A 21,986-nucleotide genomic window follows, 5' to 3' on the forward strand; every position below is an offset into this window, starting at 1 on the left:
GGCGGCTGTTTCTTCTAATCCCTATTCAGTAGTGCACCTATGAAACTGTAATTAGATCATCTCCCTGGAGATGTGATTTAATCAAGAGTGGCTGTTAAGATGGATTAAGTGGAGGCGTGTCTCCACCCATCTGGGTGGGTCTTGATTGGTTTACTGGAATCCTATAAAAGAGGAAACATTTTGGAGAGAATAGAAAAGAACAATACAGCCACAAGAAGGAGAATCCATTAACCAGTGACCTCTGGAGATGAAGAACGAAAATGCCTCCTGGGGAGCTTCATGAAACAGGAATCCAGGAGAGAAAGCTAGCAGATGATGCCCTGTTCACCATGTGCCTTCTCACTTGAGAGAGAAACCCTGAACTTCATCAGCCTTGAACCAACAGTATCTTTCCATGGATGGCTTTGGAAATTTCTATAGACTTGCTTTAACTGGGACATTATCTCAGCCTTAGAACTATAAACTAGCAACTTATTAAATTTCCCTTTTTAAAAGCTTTCTGCTTCAGGTATATTGCATTCTGGCAACTAACGAAGTAGAACACATGCCATGAAAAGTAAAAACTAATAGAAGTAAAAAATCATAAATCTTATTAGTTTTTAATAAACCCTGACCCACAGATAAGGAACATAAAATACATTAAGCCATGAGTCAGAGAAGCTGACATATAGCACAGGCACTATTAAGCATTTTTTAAAATTCATTTTGCTATATTAACTTTTAAAATGCCTTTTAACCTCCGAGTTTATTCCCACGTGTGAAATGGGAACATCTGACTAGTCTACTTTAGGGGAATTTTATGAAGATTCTATAAGATTATATACAGCACTGGGAAATGCTTTGTAATTTTAAAATGCTATAGAAATTCAAAAAAATTGTGTTTATACCTTTTATACTTGAAAATCCATGGACTACCTAATACAGGCTATCCTTGTTTGCATAGTAGTGCTGGACCATAAAAATGACCACGCAAACTAAAATCACATAAAGAAGATGTGTTAGTTTAAAAGGATTATGTGCCCTGGAAAAGCCATGTTTTCATCCTGATCCCATCATGTGAAGGCAGGCATTTCTTTTAATCCCTATTCAGTACTATAGGTTGGAAAGTTGATTATTATCTCCATGGAGCTGTGACTCACCCAGTTGTGGGTATTAACATTTAACTGGAGAGAGATGTAACTCCACCCATTCCAGGTGTGTCCTGGTTAGTTTATTGGAATCCTTTAAAAAAGGAAGCATTTTGGAGAGAGCGTGAGTGACGGGAGAGCCAGGACAGAGCCATGAGAACTATGAGAGCCCACTCAGCTGGAGACCTTTGCAGATGGAGAAGGAAAACACCCCTGGGGGAGCTTCATGAGATGGAAGCCTGGAGAAAAAGCCAACAGAGGTCACCATGTTTGCCAGGTGCCTTTCCATTGAGGCTGGTCTTTCTTGTGTGAGGGTAACTGCTTGTTGGTGCCTTAATTTGGGCTTTTTTATAACCTGCTCTAACTGAGACATTTTCACAGCTTTAGAACTATAAACAGCAACTTAATAAATTCTCCTCTTTAAAAGCCATTCTGTTGCTTCCTATGAAACGGAGTGCGAAGGATATTAAGGAGTGACGAGAAAGAAAGAAAGAAAGAGACAGATGGGGTTCAGGGGGTCTGAAGCTTAACTTTAACAAACAACAGACAACTTTATTCTTATCCAAATTCTGCTTATATACTGCAGGGTGACAAAAGGCATGCATGCATTTCTTGAGGGACCAGAGAGCTTATCTTTCAGTGCTCTCTTCCTTCATACTTATAATAACCATTTGGGGTAAACATTCCCTTCCTCCCAGACTGCTCTACATAACAATCTCCACAGTTTACTACCGCCATCCTGAGGCCAGCTGCTCCCAACAAATTCTGCAGGTCTTGTTTTAACCCTTCGCCCCTTTTTATTTTATAAGTTGAGGTGACCGCGCCTGTCTTAGGTTGCCCTTAGGCTCTGAAGGGTCTTACCCGTCATTGGCTGCCAGTCAAGCTCTCTGACTTTGATATAAGCAGAGGTGACCGCGCCTGTCTTAGGTTGCCCTTAGGCTCTGAAGGGTCTTACCCGTCATTGGCTGCCAGTCAAGCTCTCTGACTTTGATTCAGGAGGGAGCCAAGAGTTTTCACAAGAATCACATTGTTAGGGTGGTTATAAGCAAAGGTGACCGTGCCTGTCTTAGGTTGCCCTTAGGCTCTGAAGGGTCTTACCCGTCATTGGCTACCAGTCAAGCTCTCTGACTTTGATTCGGGAGGGAGCCAAGAGTTTTTGCAAGAATCACACTGTTAGGGCGGCTTTGCTTCATGACTGTGCTTATCTTAGGCTGCCCTTAAGCTCTGAAGGAAGGGGCTTACCCATAAGTCTTTGGCTACCAGTCAAGCTCTCTGACTTTGATTATTTGTTTAACACACCTGAGGAGGAAGAGAAAAAGTATAAACAGCCCCAAACCTAACAATGCAGTTCCAGTGACCACAGTCATTGTGATAATTCTGACAATTCCAATGACAGCTGTAATAATGAGTTTTTCTTTCTTCCCTTCCCTTTCTTCCTTTCTTTCTTTCTCATCATTCCTTAATATCTTTCGAGCCCTGTTTCATAGGAAGCAACATGTATATAGTGTTTATGGCTGCTATTTAAAGAGAAGTTACAGTTATTAGAATTCACTATAAAAATTGGTTCCAGTCCTAGGAAACTTTCCCATAAATTTCTCTGAATAATGTATTTATCATCCCAAAATTTTGGCACAAATCATCCTCTATGTAATAAACTCTGATTTAGCTTGCCTGTCCATATAGTCTCAGTTATTTTTGACCCCAGAGGGGCCGCATCTCTTACAGTTCCATAGGAATCATTAATTTTGATAACTGCTCAGTCCATATGATGTAATTGCCATCCATTCCAACTTTCTTTCCCAACTAACAGGCAAATATCATTTGATTACATAGAGTTATGCAAATGGGTCTTTCTAAAAATGGAAGAGTCAAATTTGATACCATTTTTCTTCTTCTTTAAGTAGTTTTGGAAGCCTTAAATCTACTGGACCTGGGAATCCTAAACTTGTATTCAGATTATTTTGGTTTTGGACTTGTCACCTTCTGTTCTAGTTTGCTAGCTGCTGGAATGCAATATGCCAGAAACTGAATGGCTCCTAAAAAGGGGAATTTAATCAGTTGCTAGTATATAGTTCCAAGGCTGAGAAAATGTCCCAACAGAAACAAATTTATAGAAATGTCCAATCTAAGGCATCCAGGGAAAAATACCTTGGTTCAAGAAGGCCGATGAAGTTCAGGGTTTCCCTCTCAAGTGAGAAGGCACATGGTGAACATGGTCAGAGTTTCTCTCTCATCTGGAAAGGCACATGGTGAACACACAGTCAGGGCTCCTCTCTCATCTGGAAGGCCACGTGGAGAACACGGCATCCTCTGCCAGGTTCTTCTCCTGGCTTCCTGTTTCATGAAGCTCCCTGGGAAGCATTTCTTTCTTTCTTCATCTCCAAAGGTCGCTGGTTGGTGGACTCTGCTTCTCGTGGCTATGTCATTCTGCTCTGCTTTCTCTGAATCTCCTTCATTCTTCAAAATGTTTCCTTTTATAGGACTTTAGAAACTTATCAAGTCCCACCCAAATGGGTGGAGACATGTCATCACCTAATCCAGTTTAACAACCACTCTTGATTAAATGAAATCTCCAGGGAGATGATCTGATTACAGTTTCAAACATACAGTATTGAATAGGGATTATTATGGCTCTGTTGTGGCTCTAAAAGCCATAGCACTCATTTTAAACAGAGGGCAGAAGGGACAAAAATAAAAGTGTGGAAGAGCAGGGCATGTTAGGAAAATTTAGAAAGCATCTGAAGGGTATGGACAATCTGGAAACTGGAGAAGCAGACTTCCGTTTGGGGTCTTGTAGCGAGCAGGAAAGAAAAACAGCCATCATTCCAAAACCATCAATCCAAATGGACAGGAAGAGGAAAGTGACGTGATGAGAACTGCTTTTAAGGAAGTTAACTCTGGTGGCAGCATTCAAAATTCCAGGAAAGGAGAGAGTCAAAGGAACAGGAAGGTAGGAAGACTAGTGAGGGGTCAGAATGGTAGTAAGAACTAATGATGGTCAATGGGAAACCTTTAACCATAAGGTAGCATTTACTATCTACAAGCCTCTGCTTGCCACTGGGCAAACTCACTGCCCTTACATCTGATGACACAGACTAGTTTTTAAGGTTAATTCCAATGACCTCAGGCAAAAAGACATCTGTGGCTCTATGAATTCACACCACCACCCTCAACTTAAGATCTTATTAACTTTTAGAGAGAAGACGTAATAACACGTTAATTTCAGGAACCATGCTATAAGAAAAGAACATGACTGAATAATGATTGCAACAAGGGTGCGTGTAAAACAGAATATTAAAAAATCTCTATGACACCCACTGTTGCTTATTTGAGGGCCTCTTCAACTTTCCTTTCACTTGATATGTTTCTCACCTGCCCTTATAAGTTTGCCATAGTCAATCATAAGGAAAACAGGATAAGCTGAAGAGGTGATGAGAAAGGGAGACAGAGACCCTATAGGATCTCCAGAGCCATGATAAGAATTTTGCTCTTGATACAGAAAGCAGTGGGGCCAGGAAAGGGCTGGTATGCACACAGATCAGAGACTAACTACAACGTAAATATGAAAGAGACAAGAAAAATTTAGGAAACGTCACAGGACTTGAATGGATACAGAAAATGGAAAAAAAAAAGGCAATAAAAAACTCAACGGCAAAAACTGAGGCCATGTAGGAGAATGGGTGGGCCTGCTCAAAAGGCACTAGCATGAATACCTTCTTCCTCTAGTTAAGCCCTTCATGTTATCATCACACACTTTCCTTCCAATCCTCTAGCTTCAAAGAAGAAATGGACCTTTGTCCCAACTAAAGCTAACCCCCCCCATTATTTAATATACTTTTCCAATGGAAACAAACTGTCCCAATAGCCATCACTTTCCATTTCTGTGCTGACTCAGCCTGTCTGCATACCCTCATTTATTGTGGGGAAATCATAATCTTAAACCACTCACTATGAACCAGTGATTACTTCAAACAAAAGCATGTGACCCACTGCTGGCCAATATGAGGGGAAGTAGACATGCCTGGGGTGGGATGAGGGCTCTAAGTGCTTCCCTTCCTCTTAAAAGGACACACAGGAAGAAATACGTTCTTCTACTGGATACTTCTTAACTTAGCTACAGCTTTGGACCATGAGAATAGTTAGCAAAGCACAAGACACCAGCATAAGGTAGTAGAGATTAAAGAAAAGAAATTATCTGAGTCTGTGATAACATCATTAAGGCACTGAATTAAACCAAACTAGACTTCTCACTTTGTTTAATTTAAGTAAAGTTCATGTTTTATTCCAACCAACAGTATCTGAATTGATTCATCCATCAATCAAGAGCTTTTTTATTAGCCCCAATGTTCTTTTACCTTGGAATGCACCTTAACAAGTACAACAAATATTTGAAACTTTTAAACATTATATGCTATCTTAGTTTGTTTAATCTTGTGTATGTAAATTCTACCTTCCCCATAAGATAACAGATTCTCTAACCAACTTATTTTTCACACCAGCAGTTGTCTATGTGAAACAGCCTAAGTCTGAAAAGTCCTATCAATTCCAATAAAAACAAAGATTGACCATTCACTTTCATCCCATGAGAATTAATTCATTTCCTTCCAAATCTTATTCAATAAAACCTACAGTAGGAGGACAATAAACCTATCTAGAATGTAAAGAAAGAAAAGTAATTTAAAGAAGTTACTGGAAATGTTAAATCATTTTCCTGCCATTTTTCTCCCACAGTGAAATAAAACTATTTTGACATAAAAGGTATATTACCACTCAAAAGCTATTTAGGAATGCAGTGGATATAACTGGACAAATAAAATAAGTTAATCAAGGACAGGATTCCATTCCACAAATGGAATCAGTTGTGGATGCAGCTGACATGATCATGACCTAATCCTATGAAATGTCCTCATTGCAACAGAGAGGCCAGTACTTGCCCAATCAGATAAACAGCTCCCACAACTTGGCCAAGTTGACACATGCCCCTAACCATGACATTACAGTATGTAAATTATTTCTCAATAAAGCTGTTATATAAAAAAAAAAGAGAGAGAGACAACCAAAAATACCATCATGCCAAACAAGACATCAAAACTCAGTAACTGAGAAGACAGAACAAAAATTACTTAATTACTTAAAATATCACAACTAGAATTGGAGTACAGTTGGGCACAACAAAGAGCACAGGCTCTCAGAATTAGATATTGCTGAGGATTACATATTTAATATCTGGCCTTTAGTGAAATGAATTTACAAATGGCTATCTTGCAGAGCTTGTACAAATGCCAAACCAAGTATTACAGTTCCTAACCATAGTAGTTAGTGTTCAGTTAGTAAAGGTATTACCTCCAGTACATTCCTGTGTTTGTCACCTACTATTCACCATTTGAAAATTATTACAGTAACTTCCAACAATACATCTAGGCTTTTGAGAGTGTGGCTGATAAAAGAATCTAAAAATTTCAAAACTGGAATAGTCTTTACGGGTCATGCTGCTCAACCATTTCTCTTACAGATGAGTAAAAGAAGGAGGGCCCAGAAAGAGCAAGTGGCTTGGCCAGCCTCACTTTTCCTTACAGCAGCACAACTGTCTCTGCACCACATGAATTGAGGTTGTGAACTGGAGAGGCCACAAAATAGTGAAATTTCAACAATACGCAAATCACATTGTTTTGAAGGATAAAAACTGAACTTTATTCTTAATTCGTATACACCACTTGTGTACAAAAAAATAATACCTATATTGAGGTCAAGTTCTTCATCCTCCTCCTCCTCCTTTTGTTTCTCTTCTGTACCATCCATCTTCTCAGCTGATACCCACTGTATTTCTCCACTTGTTTCTTGCCACTCTCCACTCTTATCATGCTGAGTGGTGGGAGCATCTTTGACTAATTCATCTGTTTTACTTTCTGCCAACTGGGCTGCTCACTCTCGCTCAAGAAATAGCTGATGAAAATCGATTTTTAACATCATTAAAAAGAGATCTCCAACCAACATAAAACTATACATGTACTCAAAGATAAGGTTCTGCTCACTTTTAAATATCATGAACCCCAGAAGCCCTGCTGCCTGGTAAAAATGGTCAGTATCAGTAAAAGCCCTTGCTCTGCATTCCACCAAGCCCAAAACAAAAGTAAAAAAATGCTAATTATGTGTGTTATCCACCAGTGATGTAAATATTGTTTCCATGATGAAAGTCTCATAATCTCCTCTACTTTGGTTAATGCTGATAAGATATTAAAGCCAAAAATACAAACTTGACTTAAAAAGAACAAAAAAACTTGAGCAGGCTGGAGGAATTACCTGGAAGGAAGGACACTTAACAAACTATACAACATTAGAGGAAAAGCAACATGAGCTTCCTTAAAAGAAATTTAAAGAAGAACTGTCAAAAAAGTAAAAAAGCAAAAGGCCCCAAAACAGATCTCAACTGTATTGACACATTTAACAATGGAAACACTGAGGGGCAAACATCAAATTCCTCACCTCCTCCACTTACTTTATTTACCCTGTACTGGAACAGTGCTGAACATACAGGAAGCATCTAATACACTGATATGATGTGCGAAAAGCTTCAAGTTACTGAAGACAACTACTTGAACAGTAAATACCAAGTAGGTCTCAAAAGATTTTCTGAGTATTTAGAAGGGTAAATAAACTTTAAATAGGCATGTGTAAGATACCATACCTTTAAGAAGATAAAATTAAGCTTTATTAGAGCAGTTATAAAAATTGTTCCAAAAGCAAGACACGTTTTAGGATGAATCCCCTAAAGAACACACATCTCTATTTTGCACTTTGGGGAGAAGTGCAACACTGAGCTGGCTATTACCAATCTTCAAAGGAGTCTGTGAGGTCAAAATTATATTTATAATACTACTAAGAGGATATGTGACTGCATTAATTCTCTCATGAGTACACAATGGAGTTTTCCAGAGACCACATGACATATCATTGCTCTGATGGCTAATGGAATGAGTGCTTGTGTATTTTTGCGTTTTAAAATTTTCTTAATTTTACATTATAGTTCAGTAAATATTGATAGATTTAACACCCATAAACTGGGGCCCCCAATAATTTTTAAGAGTGCATAAGAGTTCTGAGACCAAAATGTTTAGAACCACCAATTCAGAGAATGGGTGATGGGCTCAAAGCCACCAGTTATTACACAGTGAAGGATCAAGGAGTAAAGAATTACTTTGGGAAGACATAAATTTATGCATTAACAGATTCAAAAAGGCCAAAAAAATTAATGAGTATCCTCTGAGAGGGCTTTGGGAAAATGAAAAGGCTGGTTCATTATTGTTTCTAAGTACATGTAAATTGCCATTTAAGGAAGCAGCAAAGGGAGCTAGGGATATATTAGACTGACAACAGTTAACAACTGTTGGCTAGAGTAAGGAAAAACAACAAGAAGTCATACAGACTTTGTGGGAAATACAGAAAACTAGAGGTGGGGGGAGGCGTTTGGTGATAAAGAGAGAATCGGGAAATCAATTTTAAACATACACAGTATGACACAACAATTTCTGAACCAGGAAATTACCTTACACAAACTTTGAAAAGTACGGCCCAAGATTTAGGTACTAAGGCATTATTTTCTGCAATTTTTGTGACAAAACAGAACGAGAAACAGGAGAAAATTGAAGCCAATATGCCAAATGAGATAAACCTATGTGTTGATACAAAAAGCTCAATAAGACAAAGGAAAAAAACAATATACATCAGTCATAATATGTATATGAAGATTCCATTTATGTAAAACTATTGCTCATATGTTAATATGTATAAACAGCCATTTTTCAGGAAACGTACACAAAAAGCTATTATAAGTAATTACTTTTTAGGAAATGGACAGGCATTTTAAGCTTTCTAAATATGTTTTCCTTTATAACAATGGGGAGGCATTATTTTGATTTTTAAAATAAACTGATTTCTTTAAATTTCTCTTTAAAAAAGAAAACAGGAAACGGAGGGCAACTAAGGAGGCTACTAAAAGAAAACTCATGTTAGGAATTAGAACTATCTAATTTGAAAATACCTGGACTAGGATTAAAGTGTTATCCTAAGTATAAAGGATATCCAGAGCCCTTTTTAAATACTTAAAATAATTGAGAGGAGTATAAAGCCCAATTTTATAAAGCAAGAGCAACCAAACCACTATCCAAAAGGTATGAGTTATAGTCTAAAAACAAGAGCTTTGGGGCGGGCCATGGTGGCTCAGCAGGCAAGGATGCTCGCCTGCCATGCCAAAGGACCCGGGTTTGATTCCTGGTGCTTGCCCATGTAAAAAATAAAATACAATAAAATAAAATAAAATAAAAATAAAATAAAATAAAATAATAAAATAAAATAAAATAGAAACAAGAGCTTTGGGCTAACTAAAAATGATAAATAATAGCAAGTGAAAAAAACTGAGACATGTTGACGGACGAACCCCTGAAGAACAGGCACCTCTACTGTGCACTCGGTGCAGAATTGCAACACGAAGCTGGGTGTTCCCATATACAACCAGGGCAGACCACGTAGGAAAATTTGAGACTCTCTGAAACAACCCACAAATGGGGGTGCATGGGGGAGTATGCTGGCTTCTGCAAATTAACCCTTACTATGCGGATAAAACAGACCACCTACTTCTTCAAAAACAACTTCTGAGGCCAGTTATGATTTTATTCATTTTAGATTCCATTTGAACAAAGGGTCAGTATTAAAAAGCAGGGACCAGAGTAGCTGAACAAACTCTAGTACATTCATACAATGGAATACTATGAAGCAATGAACCGAACAAACTCTACTGATATGTGCAATAGCCTTTATAGGACTCAAGGGCACATACTTAGTGAAAAAAGTTAATCACAAAAGGTTACATACTATCAAATTTCATTTATATAATATTCTCAAAATGACACATCACAGAGAGGAAGAACAGATGAGTGATTTTCAGGAGACAGAAAGCAGGTAGAGTGGGGAGAGGATAACATGAAGGAGTGCTTTCCCAGTGACAGTTTTAATTGTGGTGGTGTGTATGTGAGTGTCCATATGGAATAAAGCTGCATAAACGGACATACACACATAGACAAATGCAGGTTAAACAATGGTGAAACTGAATTAGGTCTGTAGTCGCATTAATGGAAACATACAACACAAACTTCCTGCTTCTGACATTGTTCTGCAGATATATAAGGTATCACCATTAGGGGAAGTTGCATGAAGGGTACATGGGAATCTGTGTTATTTTTCTAACTTACAGCGAGTCCCTAATCATTCCAAAATTAAAAGTTTAAAAAGAACAACATTACACAGGAAAGGAATGCCTCTTTTAAGCAGAAAAATAAATGTGTCAATGGGGCCTAAAAGAATATTAATAAAAGGTGGAGGCCAAACATTTATAAAATCCTTTTGGCGTTAAATGTATCCTTAGTTTGTAAACAAAACATAAACAAAGTATCCCTAAATGACAGCTAAAGACCAAAAATTTCTACTATTTCCAATTATTATTATTACTAACTAATATTACTGTTTACCATTACGATTGGGGGGGGGGAAATGTATGGTCCAGGAGTCAAACCCGGGTCCCCCACATGGAAGACAAGCATTCTACCACTCAACCACCTGTGCACCCCATTACTATTATTAATAATATCATTTTCTCACTGGCTTCACACACACACACACAAACACACATATATATATATATTTTGGCATGGGCAGGCTCCAAGAATCGAACCCGGGTCTCCAGCTCAGGAGGCAAGAATTCTTGCCACTGAGCCACCACTGCACCGCCTCCATGTATAATTTTATATTTTAAAGAACTAAAAACTAAACTTGTGTTTAGTACCTACATCTACCACTAAAGTTTTTCAAGACTGAGTATTGTGAATTCTAGGGAAAAAATCCGGGGAACACTTCCTACCTATAATTTTCCTACCTATAATTAACTATCAATTATATACAATGAAGAAGAATAAACTGGAAAATGACTTTAAATGAGTCAGAGAACTTGTCTTTTTCCAGGATCTTTTATACTCAGTCATTTTGCCACTGTTCAGACCAGAAGGTAACAAAAGGCTTCCAATTCCTCTATGGTCCACAGGGTCTAACAATGTCCTGGATACAGAGTAGACCAGTAAATAAATCCTGGAGGATTTGAGGTGGAAGAGTGGGGTGAGAGTGGGGCTAAGGCTGGTCCAAGTTTGTTATCAATAATGTACTTTTGAGTCACAAAACAAAAATGTCTTCTCTCTGTTTTTTGCAACAATGATACATCGTCAGTTGACTGAACAACCAGGGCAAGTAGGCTATATGTGTAAGGACGGATCTCAGCAGTTTGCAAACAGCCAGCAGAGTAAAGAGTCAATTCTAAATCAGTGTACCTCTCTCACTGGTCTACAAAGAGAAAGGTGTGTGTGTGGAGGGGGAGGAGAGTTGCAGGAGAAAGGTCCAACTGATAAAGGAATGGGACAAATCTGACAAACCGCAGGTGTTATTTTTAAGATGCTGCTTACCTGCACTAAAGCCTGAACAGCATGAACCTGTCCAGCTATCCTTAAACTATCATCACCTTCTCCACTACAGAAGGAAGAATCAAAAGAACACGAAGTTTCCATGTTGACCAGGCAGTGCCGATTGCGAGCACTGTACTCCACTAGATTTATCAGTAGACCCAATCCCTACAAAAATGAAAAGATGCTTATTTCACAGAAGAGAATTAAAACAAATGAATGTAATAAACCTAAATTTTTATTGACAGAAACTTAACGGTTAAAAAAAACAATATACAATATTTGTATAAAAATGTATAAATAAAAAATGGCCTTCCCATTTTTTAATGTTCGTAACAAGATACAAAACACAAAATTTCCCATTTTAACCACTTTCATGTGGACAATTCAGTGGTATTAATTACATTCACAATATTGTACTACCGTTACCACCATCCATTTCTCAAACTCTAGTTTTTCATAACCACCTTTAGTTCTCATCCTTGCACTTTTACACAGAGTGCTTCACTGTTCTCTTTTATACAACAGAGATATGCTCATGAGGAATTCATTACAACAACCTACAGTATATGAAATCATTGGTCCTTAAACCCAAAACTATGATGAAGTTTTCATCATCCTATTAGATAAAATACTCATGTGTGAAATAAGGCTTTGACTCGCCAGCACTTGAATATCAAATCTCTGCTCCTGAGGTAGGTACTTTGGAACCTGAAGCACACAGTTCATCGCTGTCCCAATCAAATCATCCTGTTCTCCTGTTTTGGTGCTGCCCCATTCTGAAGAGCAAGATCGGAAGAAGCAGTGTTTACACTGTTTCCTCCCTACGATACTAACAACTAGTATTTATTAAAATGGCATTAAAAGATAGAAGTGTATAGCAGCTATTCCTTTACTGATACAAATTGTTGGCTTTGTAGTATTTCCTGAGCCAAGTTTCTAGGCCATTTATAAAGCCATCAATACCTAAAAGCAGTTAAATTACACATAAGTAAGTGAATTACATTATGGCAATAAAAAAATCATTATATTGAAAAGAGAAGAAACAAAGAAGAATAACTTGCTTTTTATGTAATAATTAACAGAAAATATATAGAAAATACGACCTACCATTGTTATTAGTCAAATTGAGAAGCACCCTCATGCAGACTTCCACTGCTTTGCCTACATGATTAGTTACATTCTGATGAGGCAGAGGCTTACTGTCAGGTAAGCATATGCTGCTTTCAGCACGGTTATACTGCTGAATGAATTCTTCACAATGTTATAATGCTCTTAAGAGAAAATAAAATGCAGACCATTAGGCTAAAGGAATAATAATTTCTATTTACCTAGAACCTAATGGTTCAAAAGCTGTCAAAAATACAGTCAGATTCATTTATTTTTCCTACTCTAGAAATTATAAACTATTAATTATTCAATCATGTACCGAGTATGTCTGATACCACAATACATGCTAAGTTTCTTTTATTTTGGAAGATAATTTAAACAATTTCTCTAGTTCTAAATGGTAGAAGTTTCTTTTACATCCGGCATCTACCACTAGCCAGCTCTATTATTTCCCATGAGCTACCCCCATATTATCACTCATTCCAATACAACAGACCTAGCACACCCCTCCCCAAACAGAGCAAAACCTTTTTAAAAGCTAGCACTGGACACCTCTGCATCTTATTTACAGAATTTTCATTTAGAATGTAAGCTCTTAACAGACAGATAACAATGTTTAGATTAATAGTGCATAATAACTTTGGATAGACAGGAATCAAATACTTCATATGCATCAGAGCAAATTATATACTTTAATTTGAGGTATTTTCATTTACATATCTCCTGGCAGCCAAACAAAGTATCTATCAACTGTATCCAATAATTCTCAAAATTCTACCCAAAATAGCAAGGAATTTAAATGGGTCTAATATCTTCTAATATCTCTGAAGACTCTTCAAATTGCCAAGTCCATCAATGTATTTTTCTTTCTTTTTTTTTTTTTTGGCATGGGCAAGCACCGGGAAATGAGTCTGGGTCTCCAGCATGGCAGGCGAGGACTCTGCCTGCTCAGATACTGTGGTTCGCCCATCAATATATTTTTAAAACATCTCTTACTTACAACAAATCAAGGAAGTGGACTCTGTCAGCTGATCCTTCAAGTATTATTTGTCATACAAAATTCTTAAAGAAAACTGCAACATGTTTAATCCACTCTGTGCTAGTCCTTAAAACATACTGAGGAAAGTCTACAAGGTTCCTTAGTGTTTCACAATCCTCTGATCGGGAAGGCATTGTTTATGACTAACCTAAAAAATCCTTTCTTTTGATGTTTAAGGATCTCAGAATCATCATGTCCTCACTGCGTAACTCAACTGCCTTAAGCAATACTCAGCTGAATTATGTGTTTTCCAGTTGGGGGGAGGATTTAATCTTTCAATATGCTACTCGTGTATTTATCAGGGTTCTATTAAAACACTCAGAAAGACAGATGAGTACTTATTCACAAGCATCCAATTCTGACCTCTACTGCCACTTCCAAGCCAACTGGACCAAATTCCCCAATTATAATTAAAAGAGCCCAAACCTGTCCCATCAAATATCTCCTTTTACAAAGTACTCTGGGTTATGGCAAACATACAAGACATTTAAAAAAAAATACGGATTTAATTTACAAGAAGAACATTCTTTGTGAAGGAAGGGTAAAACATTGTAACGAAAAACTGGAATATACATGTTAAAGGTACCAAATGTGATATAAAATTTACAGATACAGGAGGAAAAAAAAGACAGAGGAGAAACCGACAGAATAAAAAAAGTCTACTGGAGACTACCGAGACTATTGGAAATTTAAATACTGACTGGACATTTGATAATATTAAGAATTATTAACTTATAAGGTGTGATTTTCTGGATTATGCACGGTTACCTGAAAGGGAAAAATGTGAAAATAATAAACACTACTTCTCTAGTATGAGTGTGGCATTCTGTAATTTCCATTCATTCACATACAACACACATTTATATATGTGGTACAATAAAAGACACAAAGACGAAGAAGAAACACAGTCCTTGTCATCTACGGGAATGACTTCACAGCCCACATATTCCAGACGTAAAATAATACAGCTACCACTTTATAACAAAATTAAAAGCATCATTCATTCATAATTAATATAGTCTGAACTATATTATTCACTGTAATGAATTACTGAGGATTTTGAATGTCAGAAAAGAGCTATCTCCAATTTTAAATAAACAAATACTTTAAAGATCAAACATGAATTAATTTAAAATATATTTTTACAAAAGAAATTTATCTATTTCTCTAACAAGCCTGAAGCATTTTAGAAAAACAATTCCAATTTTATCTAAGTCAGGATCTCTTAACAAGATTATTTCCCCATAGATGATTTTAAAAAAAATCTAACTAATCCAATCTGTTCAATACAACCTATGCATCCTGAAATTCATTTGGCAGCATAAATTCTAATCTATACTTGCTACAAACAACTGCAGTTCAATAATATCATTCTTCAAAACCAAATATAAGTTGTGCTTATATACAATCTGACCCAATAGCTAAATCAAGAAAATGATTATTAATTTGAAAAATATAATAAAAACCTGACTGCATTTAACAGTTGCTTTTCTCAAACAAGTTAATGTGCTTAAGCAGAATTACACATTAAAAAAAAAAATAGTAATAAAGTGTGGCATGTACAAACAAACCAGACAGGCAGGATGCAATTTGGAGCAGTAACATAACTAAAACACATGTGTTCTTAAAATCCAAAACTGCTTATTTAACTTGTTCATTAACAACTGATTGCTCTAACAGTGCATTAAAAATTTCAAAATGGATTGACAAAAGATGAACTCTGGGGTTATATAAAAATATGTAGCGGTCTCACTTTCACACACACACACACAATCATAAAAGATTAAATAATTTTTTCCAAACAGTTGTCCATACTCACACTCACTAAAACTCGTAGACACCTCTCTGCTCCCCATAATGAAGCTACTAGTTTCTCTTCATCTTCACCTCTACTTAAATGAGCCACACATTGTTTTACTAGGAGAAAAGAACTGGATGTAAGTATGTCTCGTTACCTCAATACTTACCCCATTAGCTAACATTAAAAACCCTGTGTTGGTTGAATTTTAATAGAAATGGGGTGAGGGTAACTCATGAGCGGGAATATAAGGAAGAGTGCTGTACTGTAGGTCATTCAGTTTGAAAGGGGTTGTTTAGAGTTATGTATATTAGTATATGTCACCAATTAACAATACAAATTTAAATAAGTAAACTGGTACAAATGTACAACACTTGCACAAAAAGTAACAAAGTGGTATATATATATGGGAAGAAATACCTATTGCAAGCTATGGACTGTACTTAACAGTAATATTTTAAATTTTTTTCATCAATTGTATAATGATATAGCTTTCGCAATGTGACTGTGTGGTTGTGAAAACCCTGTGTCTGGTGCTCCTTTTATCTACCTTATTGACAGATAAGTAAAACCTATGGATTAAAAATAAATAAATAATATGGGGGACAAATGTTAAAATAAATTTAATAGATTGAAAGGTAGTGATCAATGAAAAGGGAGGGGTAAGGGGTACGGTATGTATGCTTTTTTTTTCTGTTTTCTTTTTATTTCTTTTTCTGAATTGATGTAAATATAACTGTTTTGAGATTTGTTCAGTTACTATTTTAATGGTAAAAAACATGCCTAAAACTCATATTGCTGACCATATTGGAAATCTTCAAAAAATTTTCTTCAATGGTTCCCTCTAAAGTATTCCAGGGAATGTATTTATAAAATAAATGAATAAAGCACTGTTGCTTAAAACTTTCTTTTCTATGGTCCTTCCTTACATGACTGTCCCAAAGCTGGAAGAATATTAGCTGAATTACATGTTTCTTTGGGCATTCTGTGCTAAATGAACAGTTCATAGAACACTTTTTCAATACTGAAAATGTGTTTTGAAATCCACATTAGAAATTCAGCATTTTTTTCCTGAAATGTAAACACAGCTGTATTTCTATAAGTTTATAAACCCAGGATGTTGAAATGAACCTATTTGGTTCATTTTCTTTAAAATTAAGCAATCAATTCTGGCTGAACCAAGTAACTTTTTATTTTTTTAACTATTAATTTAATGTGCTCTCAAAACTATTTAGGTGAGGTAGTTATTAGCACACTCTATACAAAAGATATAAAAACCTTTAAGTATTGAAGATGATGTATTTTAGATAAGCATTAATATAACAAAAAGCTCCTACATTTGAGATACTCCAATTGTGGAGTATTCTGTATTTATATCTCAATGCACAGAAACATAAGCAACAATCTAAAGATTTAAACTTTGAACCCCAAGAGTAGAGAAATTTCAGACTGTGTGACTGATTAAATGTTTACCTAGCAAGTTAAACTGGCAATTAGGATGCCACAGTACAGACTATTGGAGATCCACTATCCCCAAGAATACATACTAACATTTCAATTCTCTACTAATTACAGAGTGAAGCAAGTTAATAGTCAGTTCTCATGTCTTCCTCCTCATTAAATACTCCTTCATCTGCCACGATTTGGTAATAGAATTATAATCCAGATTTAAGTACACTGCTCTCAGGTTCAGAAGACTTATCAGATTAATTTTGTAACATCTTATTCGTATTTGGAACATAATCTTCTTAAAGAAAAATATACTAAAGTCATCTTAAAATACCACTATGATAATGATTAGCAATGATGATTACATTCTTTTAAATGTAGCAATGTTAAAAATTAACTACTTGGATTTAAATCTGAATGTTACTATGCATGCTTTATTTTTAAGAGAAAGCAAAGTCATAATAAAAATGAGAATTCCATTCCTTTTCACAACGAAGTGATGCCCAAGATTATATATATATTCAATATAGAGGGTCATCCACATTCCCATTTAACGTTAAAGAAATATGCACACTGTAAACTAACAGGTAGAAAAATAATTCAGAGGCACTAAGAATTGCAGAATCAAAAACAGCCATTATGCTCAAGATTTCCAAAAAGAAAAGTAAAAACAAAATTCAGTGAAAAAGATCATTCAATTATGGGTAACGACTAAATAAATTTAATTTACATTATTCTATCCAGCTCCAAAGACAGCAGTCTAAAGTGTTACCTGGATCTTTGTGGCTGCCACGATATCTTATCACCACCAATATGATTTTTGGTTCTTATACAGAAATTGTTTCTCACAAAGCTATATACAGACAAAATACTGTTTTATTAAAGAAATTTAGGACAGGGTGGGCAATGGTGACTCAGTATCAGAATTCTTGCCTGCCATGTCAGAGACCCGGGTTCGAGTCCCAAAACCTGCCCATGCAAAAAAAAATTAGGACATTTCAAAATAATTTTTTTTCGCACTATCTGGGTGAAATAATACTAAAAGACTCTTAGCACTTTCTGATTAGGGGAAATCAATACTTAAAGTCAAGCACGGTGTAGTATGCCAGCTATGGTGACTGATTAAACTTTTAATATTATAAATTGACAAGAAAAAATAGAATGTCATGAGAAAATCATCTTAAGTGACTTATCAAGCAAAAATATTCCAGTCCTAGCTCTATATAATTAGCAAACAAAAGAGACTTGATCCATAATTAGGAAAAATTTATACATGCAATCATATGAATATCAAATGAAGCTATTTTGACAGCCTAATAGACCAGCATTTTAAATAAGGCTCCTAAATCTCAGAAACTTAAAAATACCTGATGGTGCTGCGAATCATCCAAGGTTTTAAAGAACACTGCTACCATGCCATGCGCTCTCAGGTGCATTCGAAAACTGGGCATGGCACATTTAGTAGCCAAGCTAATAACACTAGAAGAAAACAGACTAGATCAGGAGGACTGGGAAATATCTACTACATTGGCTTCACTTTGTGTAATACCAAAACAAGCAGGGGCAAGAGGGTATTAAAAAACATGGGCAAAAGAAAATAAAAATAAAAATAAAAATAGGCTAATAAAATTTTACTGATGCCTAGTATGTGACTATGTCAACTATATTTAAAAATAACAATAAATCACCTGCTCATCTTTAGCACATTCCTTACCTTACTACTACATTTTAAGCATGAGGTGTGAACTACCTTTCGTAATGCTTCTGATACAATTACTGAACATAGATGAATAAAACATTAGAACCACAAAGGATATTTTATTTAATAATTTATAATTTACCATTCTTAATTTTCATTGTGCCAAAATATTACTCAGCTAACTGACTAAAGCAAAAACCTTTACAAAATAAGTAAAGCCCATTTTTAGATTGTTTCTAAAACTCAAATTCTAGATGGCAACTAAGTAAGTTAAAATTAGGGAATGCTAGATTGTAGCTCCAAAGGGCAAAGCCCAGGGTGTGACGGCAGTTGAATGCACTTTTAGTATTTTCATCAAGGTTATTATTTAATTATATCATATCTCCCAAACCAGTGTTGTAAGCCCCAGAGCAGATACCACTACTTCGCTAAAGAAAAGAAAAAGAAGATAAAAAATTACATTGGAAATGAAAAAACACCTTTATTATAAAACTGTATCACTTATTTTACCAATTTTTCCTGATGTGACTGATACAAAACTACTCTTTAGAACATTAATATAAAAACCAGACCAATGGTACTATCATGGTAAACTGATAATTTGATCAAAATCAAGATATTCAATCCATTATAGAATGCAAATAAGATGGAAATCAAAACACGCTTAATCTACTTCTTGTTTAAAATTATGAGCTGAAAAAGAACTTAAAAGATACTTTAGCATAAACTTTCTTCTTTTAAGCATCTTGACAATGAAGACTACATTATGTTAAAGGGCTATGATCACCCATCTTTCTTTCTTCTACCATTGGCTGTAAATTACACCCATGACAACAAAATCACAAATGTTTAACTTAACAATACTCTACCCAGTTGGAAAAATTCAATGACATATGGCATGCATATAATTATTAAATATAAAATAAGATCTTACCTAAGGCAACGTGTGTTTAGAGGCTGAGTGCTCTTTAAGCTACTCAACAAGTACTCAATGTCAGCAGTGAACTCTTGATTTTCACCAAATTCTACCACATCACTGAAGTGCTTCACATGTCGAACAACAGTATATAACTTGCCAAGAGAAAAAATGTCCAACTCTTTCGTAACTATGAACTAGGATATTTAAATTCATGGGCTTGCTCCATTTCATTTAAATACATAAAACAGTTCAGTAGATGACAACAACAAAAATATTTTAAAAACATTAGTAGCTGTAGAACAAGATAAATTTCAGTTCCTGGTCTAAAACTGTGAATATCAGTGTACTGTATCTGCTCAAGACATTAAAAGACTAAATGTTACATAAAAAAATCCATCTACTTGCAGTAAAAATGTATATAGCTGCTTACTTCTTTGTCTTCTTTTCTGCATTTCAGTGCAGTAACTATACCATGGTAGGGCTGAGTAGGTATTGTCACAGTTTTTATCACTTTGGGTGGTGGTGCGGGAGCCTTAAAAACTCCATCATCTTTTTGATTTGGTTCCTCTGAAGACAGCCTCACCTATTAAAAAGGTATTAAATTAGTTGTTCTAAACAGGTATATAAAAATAGTTAATATCTATCTGACAAATTTAGCTCCAGAAAAAGAGTAAATAAAGCTGAAAAACAGGGAAGACCTCTGAAAGGTCATAGGGGATATTTCAAATTCCATGAACTACCAGGTAGAACTTACATGTTTTACTGAAAAAATAAAACAAAACAAAAAAACCCACTTAGGATTCATTCTAGTCTTTTTTAACCTTGCATTTAACACAATTTATTATATGTCTCCAGGAACATTAGATAGAAAAAAGAATCACAGTTGTATATTTAAACAGCCCCGAGAAAGAGCAAGGAGTGAGACATAAACTATAACAGACAGGCAAAAGAGTCTAAAAAGCACAGGAATCTGAAGTATTCAGAAAGGAAATAAACAGCCACATAACGGGAGCTTGGCATACACTCACATGGTTCATAACTTCTAATGCGCACAATGATGATTCTGTACTATCAAACGGTGCTTAAAATGTGTTTAATTAATCGGTTTAAGAAAACAGGGAATATTAAAGTTACTTTAGAAAGCTGCTCTCCCCCAATTATTTTGTTGCTGTTATTATAAACACCTGACCTGAAAACTCCAAATGATGGACACTTTACCATAAATCTGGAAATACTGTGTGACATTAATAGTCCTTCTGAAGAAAATAATTTGATGAGCATATCTCATTCAAATGTGTTTTGAATGGAAACATTACTGGCATGCAGGAAGAGGTTCTCCTCTGCAAAGTAAATTATCCACTCAAAGCCACTTTTTCATGTACATATGATGTTACAGAAACAGCAAATAAAAAAATTACTGTCTCTTAAACACTGAAGAACCTAAATTCCATAAAATGTGGCTTAGGTGTAAAAAGCAATCCAAATATTTTAAGGCTCTCACTCTGAGATTTTACTACTGGTGGCCCAGGTAGTTCTTCTGAGTCTGGATGATTCCAATGTCTGGCATTATACACAGCTTTTGTAGACTAGAGGAATGAAGAAAAGATCAATTGCTTCTCTCTTACTTTGCCCTCTTCACAAAAGTGTTTCCTTTAATAAAGTAAAATTATAAAGATAATTGAAATATACAAACATATGTTCTGGACAGCAGGTGATGCTACTTGGCATGCATTTCCACCATGTTCCCACGCCTCTGGCAGACACATGGAGTCACAGGGTTATGCAGCCACAGCACTGGTGTGTAGTGCTCTGTGCAACTATTGCCAACCAAGAGAAGATGGCACTGAAATTAAACCTATTGGCCAGGCTTATTCTAGTTTAGTAATTAATATATTTAATTCAACATGTTCTTTGGCAAAACTTTGTTCCTCATACTTATGACTCATGACCCACAATCTTCCAGCAATGGGATTCAGGTAGCTTATGACAGTTACTATTTTCTACACTTGTTTAACCAAACTGTTATGGTCAGATGTGTGCCATCATTCAAAAATCTTCAAGCTTTATAATATAGGGAGATTTGGTACATACATACTACATTTTTACAGGTTCTAGTATAGTACCATGTAATGAAACACATGACTCCTAAAGCAAAATGCATAAATATTTACACTAAGTAGGAAAAAGATGTAAGTTGTTCCATATCATTTCAGACTATTTTGCTGCCAAATCAACTATAAACTTATAAGAGTGACTAAATAAAGACTGACTACACAGAAAAGTAACACCTCATCTACATCCATTACATAAGTGCTGTCAATTTTTTAAACTTAAAATAAATGGTTT

At 35.7% G+C, this 21,986-nt stretch overlaps 2 protein-coding genes across 2 annotated transcripts in view; both read right to left on the reverse strand.

Moving 5' to 3' along the window:
• Positions 1 to 18,473, reverse strand: part of LOC143680458 (craniofacial development protein 1-like) — a 31,616-nt gene extending 13,143 nt beyond the window's left edge. Inside the window, 3 exon segments of the mRNA XM_077156879.1 lie at positions 6,863 to 6,989; positions 11,630 to 11,794; positions 18,390 to 18,473. Coding sequence (XP_077012994.1) covers positions 6,863 to 6,989; positions 11,630 to 11,794; positions 18,390 to 18,473 — 376 coding nt within the window.
• A 2,591-nt stretch (positions 18,474 to 21,064) lies between these two features.
• LOC143680459 (wings apart-like protein homolog) overlaps positions 21,065 to 21,986 on the reverse strand; it is a 35,996-nt gene continuing 35,074 nt past the window's right edge. The window contains 1 exon segment of the mRNA XM_077156880.1: positions 21,065 to 21,226. Coding sequence (XP_077012995.1) covers positions 21,065 to 21,226 — 162 coding nt within the window.

This window comes from Tamandua tetradactyla, chromosome 4, assembly GCF_023851605.1.
Source record: "Tamandua tetradactyla isolate mTamTet1 chromosome 4, mTamTet1.pri, whole genome shotgun sequence".
Taxonomy (NCBI): domain Eukaryota; kingdom Metazoa; phylum Chordata; class Mammalia; order Pilosa; family Myrmecophagidae; genus Tamandua; species Tamandua tetradactyla.